General features: G+C 47.5%; 1 protein-coding gene across 3 annotated transcripts in view; it reads right to left on the bottom strand.

The window, feature by feature from the left end:
* Positions 1–18,899, bottom strand: part of neo1a (neogenin 1a) — a 132,805-nt gene that overhangs the window by 79,081 nt on the left and 34,825 nt on the right. For all 3 annotated transcript variants that reach the window (XM_034529508.1, XM_034529509.1, XM_034529510.1), the window contains exon 2: positions 7,014–7,337. In XM_034529508.1, coding sequence (XP_034385399.1) covers positions 7,014–7,337 — 324 coding nt within the window. The remainder of the gene's footprint in view (positions 1–7,013; positions 7,338–18,899) is intronic.

Here is an 18,899-nt window from a genome sequence, read left to right as displayed (position 1 = left end):
TAATATGAAAAAAATAAATAAAAAACTGGCTCCTGCTCCCTCGGACGGGCACCGGGAGATGAAAGGCCGATGCAGATGAGCACGTCGGTATCTTTATCTGCAGAACCGTGAGGAAGGAGGCCACGGACCGTGAATGTCAATGAGGGAGGGGAGGATAAACAAAATGCTCTCAAGTGCAGTCAAGCCTCTTTTTTTAAAAATTATTATTATTAGTTCTTTTATTAATGCAGATTCAGAGAAACTGCAAGAATGGGTTGTCCGCTCCAGAACAAAAGAAACTTTTCACTCCTTAGAATGAGGCACTCCCCCAGGTTGTAAAAACTCACCGGCACAAAGCAGCTATTTTTTTGGGGGGGGGAGTTAAGTGTCAAAAATCCGCCTCGTATCCTCAGGGCGGGACTGAGTAATAACACCTTGGCTTGTGGAATTAAAAAGATAGTCGTCTATAAATCTACGTGCTCGCGGAACCCTTCCCGGGAACGTCAGACTTTCACACAGACCCCACACGTATGTTCACCTTATTTCGTGTTAATATTTAATATATTGAAACAGTTTCTTTTAAATGTCATTGAAAAAATTAAATAAAAGATGACTCCCAATTCCTCTTTGTACCACAAGGGACCAAAACTAGATGGGCAAATGCGACTGGAAGCATATAGTCACGTCTCACGTAGAGCCATTATTGGCACACCAGAACGACACACACACACACACACACACACACACACACACACACACACACACACACACACACACACACACACACACACACACACACACACACACACACACACACACACACACACACACACACACACACAAACACACACACACACACACACACACACACACACACACACACACACACACACACACACACACACACACACACACACACACACACACACACACACACACACACACACACACACACACACACACACACACACACACACACACACACACACACACACACACACACACACACACACACACACACACACACACACACACACACACACACACGATTGACGCAGTGGAAACTTCTCTCCTCCAGTTCATCACATTCCAGTCCTCGGCCAAAACACAAGAAGTCGAGCAGCATTGCTGTCGCGCAACGAACAAGAATCGACTCATTTTAAAGTATTGCAAGCTGCAGATGATCCAACCACGCGGGTTTAATGTCCTAACGGTTTATTCCATTGGTGTACAGGATATCCATTTAAAATGATCCACGGCACACTCGGCCTCGGGAGGCTTCGACATATATTTGAAGTAAAAGCCCACGTACAGCTGTAGCTGACGACGAGCGAATCGTATGAGACCCTGAAACTATGACACTCGCATAAAAAAAGTACATTTTCGTGGAGCAGATGGCAGCAAAGGCGTCATTCTGCCAGAGTTCATCTTCAGCCGACTGCAGCAGTCAATTGGACAGGGCACTTTAAATTTGAAACTCTAAATGCATCTTCGTCGTGCTGAAGACCCCCAGTTTCTGGGGGGGGTGTTTTTAATTATTATTTGTTTTAACCCTCTCTGGTACATCATGTGGCACATGATTTAAAAAACCATTTTTGTTGCACTTAAAACTGATTAAGACTTAGTAGTTAGTGCATTTCCTGTCTGTGTCCACTTTCATCTCGGGTCGGTAACATTGAAGAAACCAGCAAGATTCTGCTAGACCTTCATTTATTTATTTTTAAACGTATGCGAGCGGAAAAAAAAAACCCAGCCAAGGGTGGCAAACACTTTTTCAATGACTGGAGCTCGCAGCTCGAGCTCAAAATGTCACTACATTTCTCAAAAAAGGTCATCAAGCCGTCCGCAACACAAACCCCCTGGTCCACTTGAGGCCTGTGTAAAAACAGCAAAGCAGAGGGCGATATTAAAAAATATCTATATATCCGGTTTAAAAAAAAAAAAATCATGATTTTTGCAATAACTTGGTTGCGTTTCCGCCTTACGGGAGCATGAGTCTGCAAGAAAGGAAGAAACTTCTGAACCGCCAGCTTGTGTTGAAACGGGGGGTGAAAACGGGTAAAGTGAGAAAGAAACAACTTCACTTTGAATTTACAATCGGAGCAAAGCTCATGTGGAACGATGCCGAAAAAGAATTCTAGAGACGTACAAAGACAGTTAAACGCATGGGTGTACATTTCCCCCCCCACACACACACACACACACACACCGAGGTGTCTGAAGAGTGGAGAAAGCGGCCGTCTCCATTAGCCGCTCCACCTACCCAGAGGACCTAATCAGTCAGTGAATACACGTAAGATGGAGGCTGTCATCTTCCTCCAGCCCAACAGACTCTGCCAACACGTCTTCTCCTGCCGCCTCCATCCAGAGAGCCTCCAGAGATGGATCTCTCCCCCCCCCCCCCCCCCTACACCCACCCACAGCTCCCACCTCAACAGAGATTCTCCACACATCATATTTTCTCAGTCTGCTTTACAGCCTCGGCTCCGCGGTCGGCTACAACAGCCCAATTCTTCTTCCCTTTTTCTACAGCGCTTTCACTTATTTTCCTTTTTCATTACTCGCGCACCGAGGGGAAGCCGAATGTTGTTTTTCATTTTCGGGCTCAACGCAGGATTAATCGGCGGCCTCTTCCGTCCCTCCGGATGGAAATCAGGATAATGGACGTCGCTCCACCTCAATCTTCAACTTTCCAATCACTTATATTGAGAGTTACTTGTTCTTACTCTCTTACTTTGAGAGTGGGAGAGAGTTTTTTTTTGTGTACGTTTGTTTTTCAGATTTATTACCGTTTGTTTGTCATGTTGGCACTTTATAACTTGGATGCAACAAAATGGAGTGTGTGTGCGGGAGTGTGTGTGTGTGTGTGTGTGTGTGTGAGAGAGAGAGCGGTAGAGGGCTGAAAGGATAATAAAGAGAAAATATAGGGTTGAGAGAGGTAGTAAAGAAGGTGAAAAAAAAAAAAGAAGAAAGGACAGGGAGGTTGATTCAGGGAGAGAAAGGATGAAAAGTGAGAAATGAAAGAGTGCAGCGGGAGTGTTCTTTCTGGGTAGTGTGAAAAGCAGGATGAATGAATAGCGGTCAGACATCATCTGATTGGACTTTATCTCTGTTGATACCTCTGAGATACGGCAGTTTTGTAGTTTGCCCTTCTCTCTCTCTTTGTGTGTGTGTGTGTGTGTGTGTGTGTGTGTGTGAGAGAGAGTGTGTGTGTGTGTGTGTTTACGCCGAGTTTAGCAAAAGTTAGTTGGATTGATCTATTGAGGAAGCGAAAGACACAGCAAAGGGTTATTCTTTCCCCACCGTGCCGCCTTGCAGGCCCGTAACGTTGAAGCCTCGTCAGAAACACTTCTACAGCTGTGTTGACCGTGTTGCTCTTAGTTGCATAACCGGATAAGGACAACCCGGTTTATTGTTTACACAACGCGTCAGTAGTATAAAAAAAAGGTAAACATTTGCTTGAGTGCACGTCAATCTGCCTGAAACAACGCCACCAGGCCAGCTGTACGAGCAGGAGGCTGCAGGGCTCTTAAAGTGTGGAGGGACCACGTCTAAAGAAGGGAAGGAAACCAAGAAACCAAAGGGGAAAGGTGTGGGACACCAACGGGGGTCGACAAAACATGAGAAACCCAACGCAAGTAAACTGCACCAACATCTACACGACCTCTTGACACCGTAACACACACACACACACACACAAGGAGCAGAGTATAATAAAAAAAAAGGTCCACGGTGGTATGATTTATTGCAGATTAAATCCGTCTAACTGAGCTTATTCACACATTATCCAACTAAACACTTGTTTACTGTGATGTTTCATCCCAACCGAGTGTCTTCCTCCATCTCGGCTTGACATTCAAATTCATTGTTGTGGAAACACAAATGAACGTTTGATTATTCTCAATATGTCCAGACGCCAACTTAATTAACCGGCCGCATGTCGTACAAAGCGTCTCCGACAACACCACAAAGGGCGACGCACGCAATAGCGCTGCAATTATCCCTCTTTTCACTTTTGCAAGCTGCCATGTCCTTGGGGGGGGGGGGGGTGAAGCCCCACACACACACACACACACAAACATCAAAATACATAAAAAAAAGAGGATTAAAGAACGTGCCGACACCCCTAAATCCTTCAAAGGGTGTCCGACTCTATCAAAGGAGGAGCACGCTTAAATATGAGGCGACACATGAAGAGTGTTCGGCCTATAATTTCTACTACTGTGGGCAGGGAGAAATTAGGGTTTCCCCCTCCCCCCCAGAAACCTGATATCAAAGCAGAGCGATAAGTGGCTTTTGGTTATCTCGATACACCGCCGCCGCCTAAAAGTGAGGGAGCAAGAGAGAGAGAGAGAGGTTATAAAAACAAGAGGAGGAGCCGACGGGGCAGACGCACCAAAACAAAAAAAGCTGATAATATTCAAAGAGATCCGTCTCATCTACATACCGAGAGGTCGGGGAGGAAAACAAAAGAGACTGCAAGATAGCGGGAAGGAGAGAGAGAGAGAGAGAGAGAGAGAGAGAGAGAAAGGGTACATTAATTCATTTCATCATCTGGGGGCTTCCCTTTTCAGGGTGGGGGGCTCACCTCAAGCAATTCTTAAGCAGGAGGAGACAGTTAAAATGGGATTTCTCATTAGTCGCGTCTCGCTCCGTGTCCCGACCATCACTGCTGTGTACCGCTCGCTCTCTTGCCCTATAATCTTTCTTTCTCCCCCCCCCATCCCTCCATTTCTCTTTCAGAGACTCAAACTGAATACATAAGATTGAGCCCCACTTGGCCACAACACCCCCCCCCCCCCCCAATCCCTCCTCCTGAGTCTGCTTGTGCATCCAGAGTATCTGACTGTCACACACAGGAGGAAACACACGGAGAGACGGGATGACAAAGCACGAGGAGGAGAGACTTCAAAGAAAGGCAATGTGGGGAACAACATCCAGAATACCTTGTTTTTTTTATATGTGTATATTTACCACAGGGGTTAAATATTCATATATAATGTCAAGCGACTTCAGTTTTGGGGTCATTCTCACGGTTATTTTTCACAACACCGGTGCATCTCACTGCATTGAGACATTGAAGAAATCAACGGTGTTCATGTATTGATTTGTTGGTTTCATTATTTATGGTAATCTACATGTAGCGAGATGGACATATCTTTGTATTTTTTTTTTTTACATCAAAATGTAATCATGTTTTCTCCGTGTAAAAAAAAAAACAAAAAAAAAAAAACTAAATATGGCGTGAACATTTCTTACACGTCCGTCTTTCACCTCCGAGGAGATGCAACACATCGACGACGGGAGGTGTTGTGTTTACATGTGCTCCAACCTGCTCACCGCATCTCATAGAAATGCATCGCATAATGTCAAAGGACTGCGGAGCCTGGTGCTGTAACGAGGTGAAGCCAGGGAGGTGAAGCCAGGGAGGTGAAGCCAGGGAGCAAAGCGGCCGTGTGTGGAGGCGTTCCTTTCAGAAGAACGAGACGCGGGTCTCCTCGAAATCAATCTCACATAACACCCCCCCCCCCCGTATTTGTCAGATGGGCTCTGCCACGCCGGCCAACCGTGACTCGTTCCGTCACCGCAGCGGAGAGGTCGCGCCCCCTCCCACCCCACCACCCCGTACGCGCCATCATTCCCGGGTCCGATGGCGGCCTAATGGCCTGCTCTCACTACAATTAACCTTTTTATTGGCCACCTGCCAGCCGGCTGGAGATGCATCAGTGTTTGGTGTGCATATACGTGTGTGTAGAACCATAAATGCAATAGTGTTAATGGGGTTCCAACATTAGCCAATGTGCACAACGGTTGAAGCTTTTATGCCGATGAATTTCCAATGCGAGAAGCGCGTCAGCGCCCGTAACAGCGGAGTGGAAATTGGAAATTCTTCAAGTGGAAATTGATTGAATCCAACACGCCATCATGGTCGACCCCCGGCAGTTCCCACTGTCGGTGAGGTTGTCCAGGAGCAGAACTCGTCTTGGCTCAGGAACTAAACAAGTCACTTTGGTCTTTGGCTCTATGCTAAGCGCTAGAGTCTGAGATCCCGATGCAGCGAGACAACAGCGAAAAAAAAATATATATCTTCTCAATCTTTGTATATTTATAAATATATACGCTGCCTCATTAACTTGTAACTGTAGAATCTATGAAAAGAAAGCAAGAACTTCACACGGGCTCTCGGCCTCCGAGAGGCTCAGAGACTGAACTCCATCCCATCGTCAACAAGAGGCCTCTCACGAGCGGCTTCAGATCTGGCGGAGCGACGCCGAGCTCAAAGCGCACGCGGCTCCTCCGGCTGCAAATTTAATTTCGGGGGCAAATGCCGGTCCCAAAGTGAACAAGGTTGTGGGACGAGAAGCAGAAAGGAAAAAGCGTTCGTGCAGTCGGGGCGGTGCATTCAAGGCTCCGGCGAGGTGAAGGATTTTTTTTATTTGTTGTGCTAGAGAAAGAACAAAATCGCAGAGCAGTTCAAGGACAATGGGAAAAAGCAACCGTTCGCCTCACACCTACCGTGCGGCAGGAGCTGTGAACGAAATGGTTGAAGGGGAGAAATCTATTGAATGACATAACATAATCTACACTAGCCAGGTTTGCATTCAAAGGCGTCACAAATCCTCACCGGATTCAAGAAAATGCGCAGAACAAAATGCGAATGAATGCTTTTTTTTAATCCACTACCGTTACGCAATTATTAGTTGGTTCAATGAGATAAGCAGTTCTCTAGTCATAAAACCATTGCGGAGGATGAGGGATGACATTTGTCATGTGAAACTTACCGTTAAAAAATAAAACATAAAAACACACCTACTGTTTATTAAAATGTGATCTATAAATGGAGCAAATATTGAAAGAGATGTGTCGAGTTCTCTTCAGAACAGAGAAAACACTACGGGGTGCGTAAAGACTTTTCTGTTGCACATGCACAGTTGTTAAATTCTACCCATAATTCACCACAAACTCCAGCCGTAGTTCTACCCATGGTGTTGAGGGATATATTGATTTAGGGACACAGTGTAAAACATTCTTACCGGCCACGGAGAGACGGGCCGTCTGGCTGGAAATGGACCCGACGTTGTCGATGGTGGCGACGCACTGGTAGGTGCCCTCGTCGGGCTTGTTGTGCTTGGAGTGGACCACGTGGGCGAAGAACAGCGAGCCGTCGGGGAGCACGTTCCGCCTCTCGTCCGAATCCAGGCTCATGAAGGTGCCGTCTTTCTTCCACTCGACGCGCGCCGGCGTCGCCGCGTCGCTGTGGGCCGAGCAGTTGAGCAGCGCCGAGTTGCCCCGGACCGCCAGCGTGTCCTGAGGCTCCACCGTGAACCAGAAGGGGTTGAAGGGCTGCGCTGCTGAACCTGGGGGGGGAGGAGGGGGGAGGAGACATTAGCCGGATGCTCGAAAAGTTTGGACAACTCGGGCGGCAAAGAGCAATAAGTCAAATTAACTGCTTTGCCAGATTTATTCTGCTGCAGAAGATACAGAGAAGAGTTTTACTGAAGCTGCATTTTGAGGTTTCGAAACACAAAAATCACATCTCCGAGGACGCCATCCGCCACCTTAATGGAACATTTCAAAAGCCCCAGTCACACTAAATGCGCTGCCGGCTGAAATGAAAAGGACACTGCAGGACTCCCAGTGACCCAAACGCTCTCTGAGGTGTACTGGGCAGATTGAGCCCGGTTGCTGCTTTCTCCATGAACACCAGGGCAAAAAAGCCTCTTTTTGTTCATTTGGCCTTTTCAGCCACTGCTCCTCGGCCCGTCCCGGAGACTCCGGGAGGCTTTTCATTATGAAACCACGAGCCCCGTCTGGAATTGGACGAGAGGAACTGACAAATGTAACCCAGTCTAGCCTGCCTGGCAAGTTAATGTCACGTCTTGCTTTATTATAAGTAGAGAGGCGCAGCGAAGGAGTAAACATTTGGCCGGTTTCCCCTTTTCCTCGACATGGATGGTGCCAGAGTCGGTGCAATTGCTTTGCATTTGTCCTCATCCATTATTCAAGCGCTCCCAAACCCGACGAGTCACACCGTGGTATTGTTTAGATAAATAACACCAATTATCGGTTCCGCGGGGCTCGAGGAGCGCTAGCAAAAAAATTATAATTAAGAGGGTATGAAGGCATTTTAATAAGGTGGCAGAATGTTAAACGCAGTTTAAAATATGCCTGCTCTCTTCCAAGGAAATGGCGCGTGTCCCGGGGGGGGTGCGAGAACCAGAAAGAGAAGAAGACAGAGGAGTCAACGGTTCAGCTATTTAAACGGCGAGGAGGTAATTTCTCTACCTCGCGGCACAGAGTCCCCGGCGTGGGGACCCGGAGACAGAAGCGGCGTAATGGTGGCAATATGGCCGCCTGTCCTCGGTGCACTTAGTTCTCTTGAAAGCACAAACAATTACAGCAGAAAATGACTGAAGTGAATAGATATTTTCCACTTCCACATGAGGGAATAGGGGAAAAGACAACATGGCGCCATCATCTCTTCACCGACTCGATGACGGATAAGATGAGAAGGGGGGAGGGGGGGGAGCAGTGGCCTCGTCCCAAAGGACACCGTTGGGCCTTCGGCACTCTGACGAGTCGAGGACGGATCGATTGTCCTGTAATGCAACATTACAGGACATCAAACTGTATTACACACACACACAGTGCAGTGCAGTGGATGTGAGATTCAAGTGACTAAACATCAGTAAGAAGGAGGATACACCACGTCCTTCCACAGTAACGCTTAGCAGTGAGCGAGCGGGGATGAAACTCGACTGAAGCGAGTAGCCCCCGATTTCCGGGAATCGATATTTCAGAGCGGCCCAGTGTACATATTGGGCGGAAAATATGTATTCTACTGATGTTGTACATGGACAGATGGAGAGAGACCAGAGTGGAGGAGCAGTGGGTGGAGATTTGAGGCACCGTGGCGTGCTTCATCATCTCTGCTGGAAACGGGGGCTCAAGTCTGGCTCCCGTCCAGTCAAAAGACCATCTTCAGCTGCTCTCCGAGGAGAACACTGGATGGGCTTGGAGGTCCTGTAGCATCCTATCGGAGGCAAAACAGCCGCCTGCAGCAGCTTTTTATCCCCGTCACAGGAGCAGTAAGGGAGGGCTTAGCGTCGGCTCTACCCTCAAACAAAATGGCCAACCATCTGTTTTTCAGCTGCAGACACAACGTCCAACATCAGCAGAGCGGCGGGGCGGGGGGAGAGGACAAACTGGAAGGCTCCACTACACAAACCACCTGGAATAATTTCCCTCCCAGAAAAAAAAAGGAAAGAAATCGTTGCCAAAAGCACACATGACGACAGGACAAGAACGCAAACAACGAAGGTCCCGGTCGAGCCCGAAGTCCAAACCAAGGCCGGACACGCTGATCAAATATGTTGACGATGATCAGCCGCCAAAAAAAAACAACCAAAAAAAACCAAACAAACGCTTTCATTTTATTCCAAAATGTTGACGAAACGTTTCGCAATCCCATTCTGTGTGGACTGCGGAGACACTAGAAATCAGAAGAATAAGCTTGAGAGAATGGATTTCGGCCATGAAGCTTATCCCCGATCCGCTCCTTTATGGCAACAAAAAGGCTCATTTCATTCATTTCAAATCCGTCTCAAATTAAACTCGCGTTTATTTGGTCTCTTAGAAATAACATCAAAGCCCCCACATATCAATACAGGCCTCTGAACTTTACTTTACACCAAAGGAAGAGGCAGGAAAATCATGTCGGTGGTTAATAATAAAAAGGTCAACGAGATCCAAACTGTCGCGTGTGAGCAGGATAAGGCCAACGTCTCTTGGATCCAAGGATCGCTACCTGCAAGCGCTTAATTGAATACACGCCAATTAGAAAAAGACAAACAAAATGTCACCTTCACAGACTTTTCAAAGCGCTTCAACTTCCAGGCCAGGGAAAGGTTCACTTTTGGCAAATAACAAGGTTTAAAAACGACAGCCGTGTTCTTTTGATGTGTTCTGAAGCGCTGATTGAAAGAGAACTAAGCGGAGCGCATGTTCCCATGCATCGTTAAAGTGCAGTGCAGATATCTAATCTGGAACGGAACACAAATAAAGAAGAAAAAAAAAAAAAGACGGAATTCGTCTCCTCGCGTAGAAAAGACGCGTCGGCCCTCGAAAATGGTTCTCGCGGTTCCAGTGTGAGTGTAATCTAGTTCGGGAACCACGGCACTGGGGGCGGACGGCGAGAACGAAGGCCGAGCCGAGCGAGCGGCCAGAAAATGAGGTTGTCCACTTAAGTATGAGCTGTTACCTCGGTCCCAAACCCACTTTGCTCAGCAGTCATGACGGGTTTGGGAGCCCAGATTAAAGGCGGTGCCCTGAAACGCTGCCGAGACAGAATGGAGTTTGGGGCTGTATTTCCCATCGCTCAGAGCCAGTGCTAAAAAGCATTTGTAGATGTTACAAGGCTCCCTGTCAAGGGGAGTGTGTGTGTGTGTGTGTGTGTGTGTGTGTGTGTGTGTGTGTGTGTGTGTGTGTGTGTGTGTGTGTGTGTGTGTGTAACCTGCATGCATTTCCCCCAAAAGCAGTGTGCAGCTCCCGCAGAAGAATGCACCGCCAGTCTCTCAACGTGAGGTGTAATGTCGAGGAAAATAATAACGAGGAGCGGGGCGAGGGTCTGCATTCCGCACAAAGACCCCTCACCCCCCCTCTGCTCTCCTCCTTTCTACCCTTCGCTCAGCAGGAAGCCTCCTCCTCCCTCATTGACCCACCACCGCCTGAGAGGCAGCCTTATCGACTCGCCTCCTTATTGAGCCGCTCTTGAGACAGAGCAGACCACTCACGGAAAGAAAAAGAAAAAACACGTCACATTTTCAGCAACAAGAGGCCCTTCTGTGGCTCGGAGTCAGGGACGAGGAAATCCTGCAAAGTAAAGCTATAATATGTGCATACTTTTTGCATATATATGTATATGTATATATATATATACACATATATATGTGTGTGAATACAATCGCTCTTCGCTCTGCATTCCGGTTGCGTAAACGGGTCATTTGAGCCTTTATCCTGACGCGACGAGCAGAGAATCCTCGATGACAGCACATCAAAGATGAATGGAAACCTTCCACGCAGGTAAAGATGGAGGCGGGCGGACTTCATTCACCGCTCTGTTATATCTATCCCTCCACTGTTTGTCCTTCTACCCCCTCAGCGTCAGGGTCGCTTTAATGACACTAATGGAAATGGTTGTCTCTGGCTCTCCCTCCCACACTCTACACACCCACCCTCCTCACCCTATCCTCCTTCATCTTTATTCCTCAACTCCGTGTCTGTTTCTCTGCAGAAAAACCTTCATCTTCCCACCTCGCCGAACTACCGCCAAGAAACCCCCTCGGGGAAATAACAATGATCTCGAGACCAAGTGTGAAGGGGACGAGGAGTCTTTAATAGATCAAGAGAAAGAGCTTGCAGCAAACTTTATATATTTGAAGTTTACCTATTCGAGGAAAACTGCGTCCTTTTTTCCCCCCTCATCAACGGACGATTACAGAGGTCTCCTCAAGGATTCTGTAATGGAGCGGCTGCAAGTTGAGGCTCACTTTCATTTCACTTTTGGTAAAATTGGAAATATGGGCACTTGACTTGAAATGAATCAAAAGGAGGTGAACACCGGAGAGGAGACACCCGTTTCATTCCCAGGTAATAGAAAATAAAGGAGACGGTGGAGGTGGTGGTGGTGGTGGTGGTGGTGGTGGTGGTGGTGGTGGTGGTGGGGGGGGGGGGGGTCTTGGGAAGTGACACAATCCCAGACTGGAAGGATAAACATTAGAGGCAAATTAAATGGAAAAGAGTCACTTTGACAAACTAGACGTAAAGGGGAGGGGGAGAGGGGGGGGGGTTATTATCTGGTATTCTCAGCATTACCCAGAGCGGTTGATGAAATGAGGGGGTTGAGGCCAAGCCATAAAAAAATTAAAAAAAAGGGAGAGACAAAATGATTGGGGCGGCGAGCGCACACAAAAAAAAGCACAAAAAAAGGGAGAAGATAAAAAACAATTTAAAAAAATGTCAGCCTGCGGTTCTCCGTCATCCTGTCCACTCGTAGAGGTCTGGAGGCGACGCGACCGGGTCACTGCGACGCCATCAGCTTTGCTTTTTTACTGAATACTGCCAGAAAGAGAGTGCCATTTCAATACAAACGTCCGTCTCTTTAATCTGAAGAACAAACGGATCCGAGTTGCCGGTTAACAGGATTAACAAATTCTCCGGGAAAGATATCAAAAAATTTGGGGGGCGGAAAAAACAACCACGTGCCATGTGTTTTCATTCTGGCTTGATGAGAGGGCATGGCACTCTCACCATTTAAGTGAGTGTGCCATGCAATTGTATAACAGTAATTAATGAGAACCTAATCCCCTCCCTCTAAACAACCTCACACACTGACCCCTGTTCCCTGTTTTGCGGTTTAAGGCCGTTTAACCCAAGACCACCTCGGAGACGTGGCGCTGGCCGCAGCTCCACCTCAAACCACTTCAGAAACGGACAAAATAAGCAATCGGAAAAATGTGTGATCAGCATTTGGTTCATGCATTTTATGGAAAAGCATCTTGTATATCAAATAAGTGTCCGTTGAAGCACTAAACGAGAACAATGCTCCAGTGTCACCGGGTCTGGCTTCTGAAAGACAGAGTCCATCTATGCACGCGAGCAGGAAGTACATGGAATCAAAATTGTGCATTAATTAGGGAATTAGTGACTTTACAAACTCAAACCTCTTAATTAAACTTGATCCTACCGACACACTGTAATTGGGCTATCGTAGGAGAAATAAACTGATGTAAATAAATATATATATTGTTTAGCATATTGCAATATTTGAGGTTGGCTGAGTATCCCTTGGAGACGAGGACAGAGCTTCCACCAGGCGAGACGGAGATCCAGGAGGGATCGAGTAGACGGGGAAACCTCGCTCACCTCCCCTGGTCGTGATAATTAACCAGCACTGATTGAGGCTCAAATTCCCCCTCTTATCAGCCTCCCCACGGGCCCAACGTTGAAGGATTGGCCCACTGAGACGACAGTGCGGCAGACGGGTTTCACTGCGAGAGCCGGTTTAGAGTGTGGGAGGGAGGGGGGTTCTTGCGCGGGAACGCCAGAAACACCGTCCTCGCGGTAAATAATTGGAAAGCAAAAAACGGCGAGAGACAACATATTTCTGGGGCTAAATGGGTACCCACAGAGCAGTCAGGCGAAAGGTTAAAACCATCACTTAATGTCAGGATTTGAGGATTGGGCTAACCTTTTCTAGTTGTTAGAGAAAGCCCACTAAAAGTCTCACTGTGGCGGCAGACGCCATTATCTGACAGGGTTTTTTTTTGTTGTTTTTTCCCCTGAGTGAGATGCTCTTTAAGTCGAAACTAGCAGGGAAACCAGTCACGTGGCGAGACAAACGACGCACTTAAAAAAAAAAAAACACTGCTGGGAAACCACAGTGCTCAGCTCGAGTGAGTCCTGTCGCGCATGAGTTACCCGACATGGTCAAAATCAAATTTAGAGAAATCAGTGAACAAGTGGGCAAAAACATGGCCAGGAAGTAGCCGGCATACTGGGCAGATTGAGCCCGGTTGCTGCTTTCTCCATGAACACCAGATGAGATGGTCATCGGAGACAGTAAGGCACATTCATCTCGCCCCCCCCCCCCCCCCCCCGATCCTAAAGAAAAGCATGTGGCTGTAATGAGATACCCTATAGATTTTTTTAATGAAACACAATATTGCATTCTCTTGCCCCTGGTTTCGTTTCCTTTTCTTCTTCTTGCTATCACACTCACTCACACAAACACACACACACACACACACACACACACACACACACAGAGAGAGAGAGAGAAAATCAATATAATCCAGTACGTCTCGCAAAGTCAAACACCCGGCAATTTATCAGCGTTTGGATTTTTAATGTCTGGATCGTTGGCCCATTTCGTCCTCGACTGTCATTTTGTTAATCGCGAGAGAGGAGAATGGAAATAGTGGGGGGTCGTCTGCGTACAGTACAATTTCCCCTCACAGGGAGGTAGGGGTTAAGTATAGCATCTGGTTCGGGGGGCAGGGGGGGGGGGGGGATGAAACAAGTCCACTAGAGGTCACATCCAGCCGCTCGCTTGATCACAGTCTCCTTTGAGCGGTCAAGTGTGGCCAAACTGCCTCCGATAAGCTCGCTGCCAATTACAGAGACGCACAACAACAAAAAACATTTCAAACCATCTCAGCTCCCCCCGCTTGTTAAGATAAGCATCCGCTTGTAAGTTCTGCAAATTACATCGAGAAAGCCGAGGCAATCCCCTTTCAAATTGCCGACGGACATTAACAGACTATTACGCTGACCAACTATTGTCGTATTAACAGAAATTATGTAATTAGTTTTCTCGGTGAAAAGGTTATTAAAAAAAAAAAGGAAATCCATACGGTTTTTGGACATGGTCTCCGGTTTATATTTTCACACTCAACGACGCAGTGACGCCGCCATTCTGCTCTGAAACAGACTCGTATAAGCAGTATATTGTATATATAATTGTAGATATTTATATAAATATATATATGCAGGACTTTCCATGCTTTGCTCGTTTCCCAGCGAGTTGTGTGTGGCATCAAAGCGCCCGTTAGCGGACTGCTGATAAAAGAGCAGCCAGTCGCAGCATGTTCGCAGCGATTTGGAGGAAACCATTTAACACTGGAGCACGGGAGAGATCAAAGCCTCCGAGCAAACACTGGGAGGGAGACGCAATTACTATTTTACTGGTAACCGGATGTTACCACTCAAAAGAAGAAAGAAAAAGAGAGAAAAAGAACTTTAAATAACTTTGGACAGAATATCCAGGGCAACTGGGAGAAGCAGGGGCCCTGGAGGGGCCGCTATCCGAGGACAGAACTGTAATAATGGAGCAGTTAAGCGTGGTTCCAGGGGTTAAGTGTTTGCACCAGGGGCAAAGTTAGATTACAAAATGAAGAGGCTGTGTGAGGCATAAAGGGAGGTCTATATTATTAGTGTACAAGAACGTCAAGCTCAACCGAAGTCACGAAAAGAAGCACTGGTCAGATCCACAGATGTCTCCAAACAGAAATATCTTTAAAACCACAACTAACTAATTACTGGAAAACAAAAAAAAAACGTGGTTGCCCGGATAGGAAAGTGGACTAAAAAGACTGTCGCTTCATCCAGCAGGTCTCCGCGCCCGTTGGACCGCAACGCCTCTTTGTTTGCACCTTTTGTTCCACGCCGTCCTCCTCTTTGGCGCTCCCCAACACAGAGTGTTCAATGGGTGCAAAAACCACAACAAAAAAAGAGCTCGGGAGGATGTCGTGGCAACGAAGAGTGGAGGACGGCGCTCATATCAGCCCGCTAACAGCGAACCGCGTCGCCGCCAAAATCTACATTCTTGGGCCGATTTCGACGTAATTACGCGCCTGCGGCCCGTGTTGATAACCGCGTTTTACGATATTCCGCCCAACAGAGGCTGAACACTCATTACACAGTGAGCTTTAACTACAGCGATGGGGCCTCAATCAGTCTGGCTTAGATAAGAGCAGAATGGAAACGGAGCCGTGTGTCCCCAAGCAGCCACAAAAAGGACTCGGTCACAATGGGTATCGTTTCTCACCGTCCAATCGGTCCCCCCAAGAACGTCGCGGTGTTCAACACGAGGTGCGCGTTCAGTTGACCGTCGGACACGGACTCAGTGGACCTCTTGTCGTTGCCAAGGAAACGACATTTCACGAACCACCTGTAACTTCTACAGCCTCCGGATCAGGTATGCACCAATTTGTGATCCGACACCACACGTCCGCTCATTTACCAAACACAGGAACAGCATCAACACTTCTTAACGCACATAAATAGTCCTGCACTACGTGGTTATTAAACCCGATGCCCCCCCCCCCCTCCCCCGCTATAACGCCACTTTCACGTGCCAATTTTGAGGTGTGCGGAGCGAAAGCAACATCACTCGTTTCCCTCAGTGGTGGCTCATTTGTCTGCAGCAATTACGCCATATTATCGGCATCAATTTGGCAGTCCTTCGCTGACAAAACACCGCTATCTGTGCAACTGCTGGTGCGTCATCGAGTTAGATGGATGAATCCCATTTCCTGTACACTGATAGATTGTATCGTAGCCCCACCGTGTGATGTGATTACTGTGTGTGTGTGTGTTTGCCACAAAGCAAGAGATTCAGCCCATCAAAGGGACCCCTCCTCCTCCTCCTCCCATCTTTCTGTCCACATGTATCCGTCCCTCTGTTCACAATAAAAACACAGGAAGCAGAGAGCAGGAGCACTTGACACAGACTTGTCCTGTGGCAGATTTGATCAGAGCGCAGCTGAAATCCCCCCTCGTACATCAGCCGAGGCGTGTAAACAGTGCGCAAGTGTTTACGGCGTATCATAAAACAGGGGACATCACATCCAGAGCAATCGGGTCTGATTCACCCCCCCAACACAACCCGTCCTCGCTTCAGAACCAAACGGCAATGCCAATCACGTTTCATCACCATTGGCTCAAATCTGCTCACTGGTCTACACATTAGGCGCTCTTATCAAACTTATCGGCGAGGCTCGTATCAAGAGGAGCATCCATAAAAGATGAGAGGATTATGTATTTAATATGCTACATATAGCTCACGCGGTACAGCGGCCATAAATAATTCACCGGAAAAGGTATTAGATAGGGGGCCCGCGTATCGCTGAAGCAACACTTTTCTGTCATGCCGAGGCTCGGTTGACAAGACCGCTTCTCCCGGATGAAAATTGCACAGCGATAAAAATAAAAAATACAAAATAAAAACGGTATTATTGAGATCAGGCTTTGAAGTCGTGATGAATAATTGTGCGTTTCTCCGGTATTGACCCACCCGCCGCTGACATACTACCGCACACTCCTCCCCAAACAGTGTTGCTCAATGGCTCCTTCCAATCCCGATGTATAATGAGGTGTGTCTGTCTGTACGTTTCAGGGAAGCCAAGCTGTTGAGTAAATAAGTGGCTGAGTGGCAGCAGCTGATGAGCAGTAATGATTTGTGTTCTCTCTCTCTCTTTCCCCCTCGAGGGTTTCATGCACCCCCTCCACCCTCTAAACACCAGGCCGAGGCGAGAGCTGCAACCAGAGGGGCACTCTGGCCCTGAACCCATCTAATCCTCGACACAAGAATAAGGCCCCTGTGAGAGAGAGACTGTGTGTGTGTGTGTGTGTGTGTGTGTGTGTGTCTTTCATGAAGCAGCACCCCATGAATGTATAAATATACAAGTAGCTGCTGTCCCTAGTCAGCTTTGTGTGCGCCTGTGTGTGTGCGCCTGTGTGTGTGTGTGTGTGTGTCTGTGTATTCAAGGCTGACTGGAGGTTAACTGGAGAACACATCTGCCGAGGCCCATTTGTTAGCAACGGCGACGAGCACAGATAAACCGTTCACTCTCCACTAAAATATAACAACTGTATACATTGACGACGTTTAATTTAGGGTGAAGTTCATGTGCCGCTGATGGAGCCTTGCAGGCTACACGGTAAAAGCAAACAGAGAGGGAGTCAATTTACATGCAGACTGCAGTCACTTCCAGCCTAATCTTTCCTGATCAAACAATTTACCGTCTTCGCCGGCTGAGGGTGTGAGTGTGCGCGCACGTGTGTGAGGGGAGTATGTGAGACTTTAAGCTCTTGGAAAACAAAAATACTATTAGTCACCACAAATAGTTTGTGTTTAATAGCCTCTCTCTCTCTCTACCAGAGTGCTTCTCACTGGGTTCCCTGTGCCGCTCCATCACGTCTGAGTGTTTAGTTACATTATTAATGCCGCCCTCGCCGGCTGCAGGTTAGCCGAAAGGCAGGGCGGCAGTATGTGGAGCGCAGAGGCCACTTCAGCTCTTGTTTACATGCTTGTGGGGATTGTGATGGAGTGTGCGCCTGCTAATCGCCCACAGTGACGTCCAGTCGTGCCGACACGGCTCCTCTGGATTTACTCGTGTACCCGACGCATTTAATATACATGCGTCTCCAGTATATATATATATATATATATATATATATATATATATATATATATATTAAAAATATCCATGTGTGGCGTGCACCCGAGTGGATTGGGAATGCACGGCCGCGGCTCGCACAGGTCCTGTGAATGAACTGCAGGAGAGCTGGATGTGCAGGCGCCGAGAACCTGCTGGAACTAGGCTCGGGGACGTGGAGCGCAGGGTATCTTCACGGGAAGGCAACCGCGTAGAAGAATGTAAATTAAGGGTCGTGAAGGAGCTGCCCAGCATCCTGGTACAACTTTATTAACATCTAGGTTGCCTTGGCTACACTGGGTGCACGATTACACGGAGCAGAAAGAGACATATCCATTATCCAAATATTGTAATTCACAGTTTTTCTGGCCTGTATCAAAGCCTTAGTATAACAGATATATATATATATGGACCCAAGAAAATGATAACTACTACTTCTATAAATAAAGGAGGTAAAGAGGTTGCACATGCACGTTATCCTAAGGCCATGATGCAGGCAGAAGAAAGAAAAAAAACGGGAATTACAATATTTGGATCCCGTTCCAATAAAATGTGACAAGTGTTTAGCGCCGCCTTCTTTGTGCAGGCGACAGCTCCGGCGCTTTAAATAATAATAAATAAATAAGAGAATGTCAAAGCGGTGGAAAAGGGGATTTTAATGGCTTTATTTGACTCCTGAAAGGACTGTGGGTCGACTCCAACTCTGCCTCTGGTGGGGATCCAGGGGACACCTTTGTTCAAGCACTTACGCTCTGGCACTTTGGAGAAAAGTGAAACTATGAGTGATTTGGCAAAGGCAGCCTGTGTGTGTTTGTGTAAGTGTTATAAAATGGGAGGTGGTGGGGGGGACTAGTTTTAACCACATCCATTTGGTTCCCTGTCATGAGCACAGACAGCACAAAGGGCTAATACAAGCCCAGC

The sequence above is a fragment of the Cyclopterus lumpus genome, chromosome 3 (assembly GCF_009769545.1).
Source record: "Cyclopterus lumpus isolate fCycLum1 chromosome 3, fCycLum1.pri, whole genome shotgun sequence".
NCBI lineage: Eukaryota > Metazoa > Chordata > Actinopteri > Perciformes > Cyclopteridae > Cyclopterus > Cyclopterus lumpus.
Note: the sequence above shows the minus strand (reverse complement) of the source record. Positions and strands in the feature narration are given on the sequence as shown.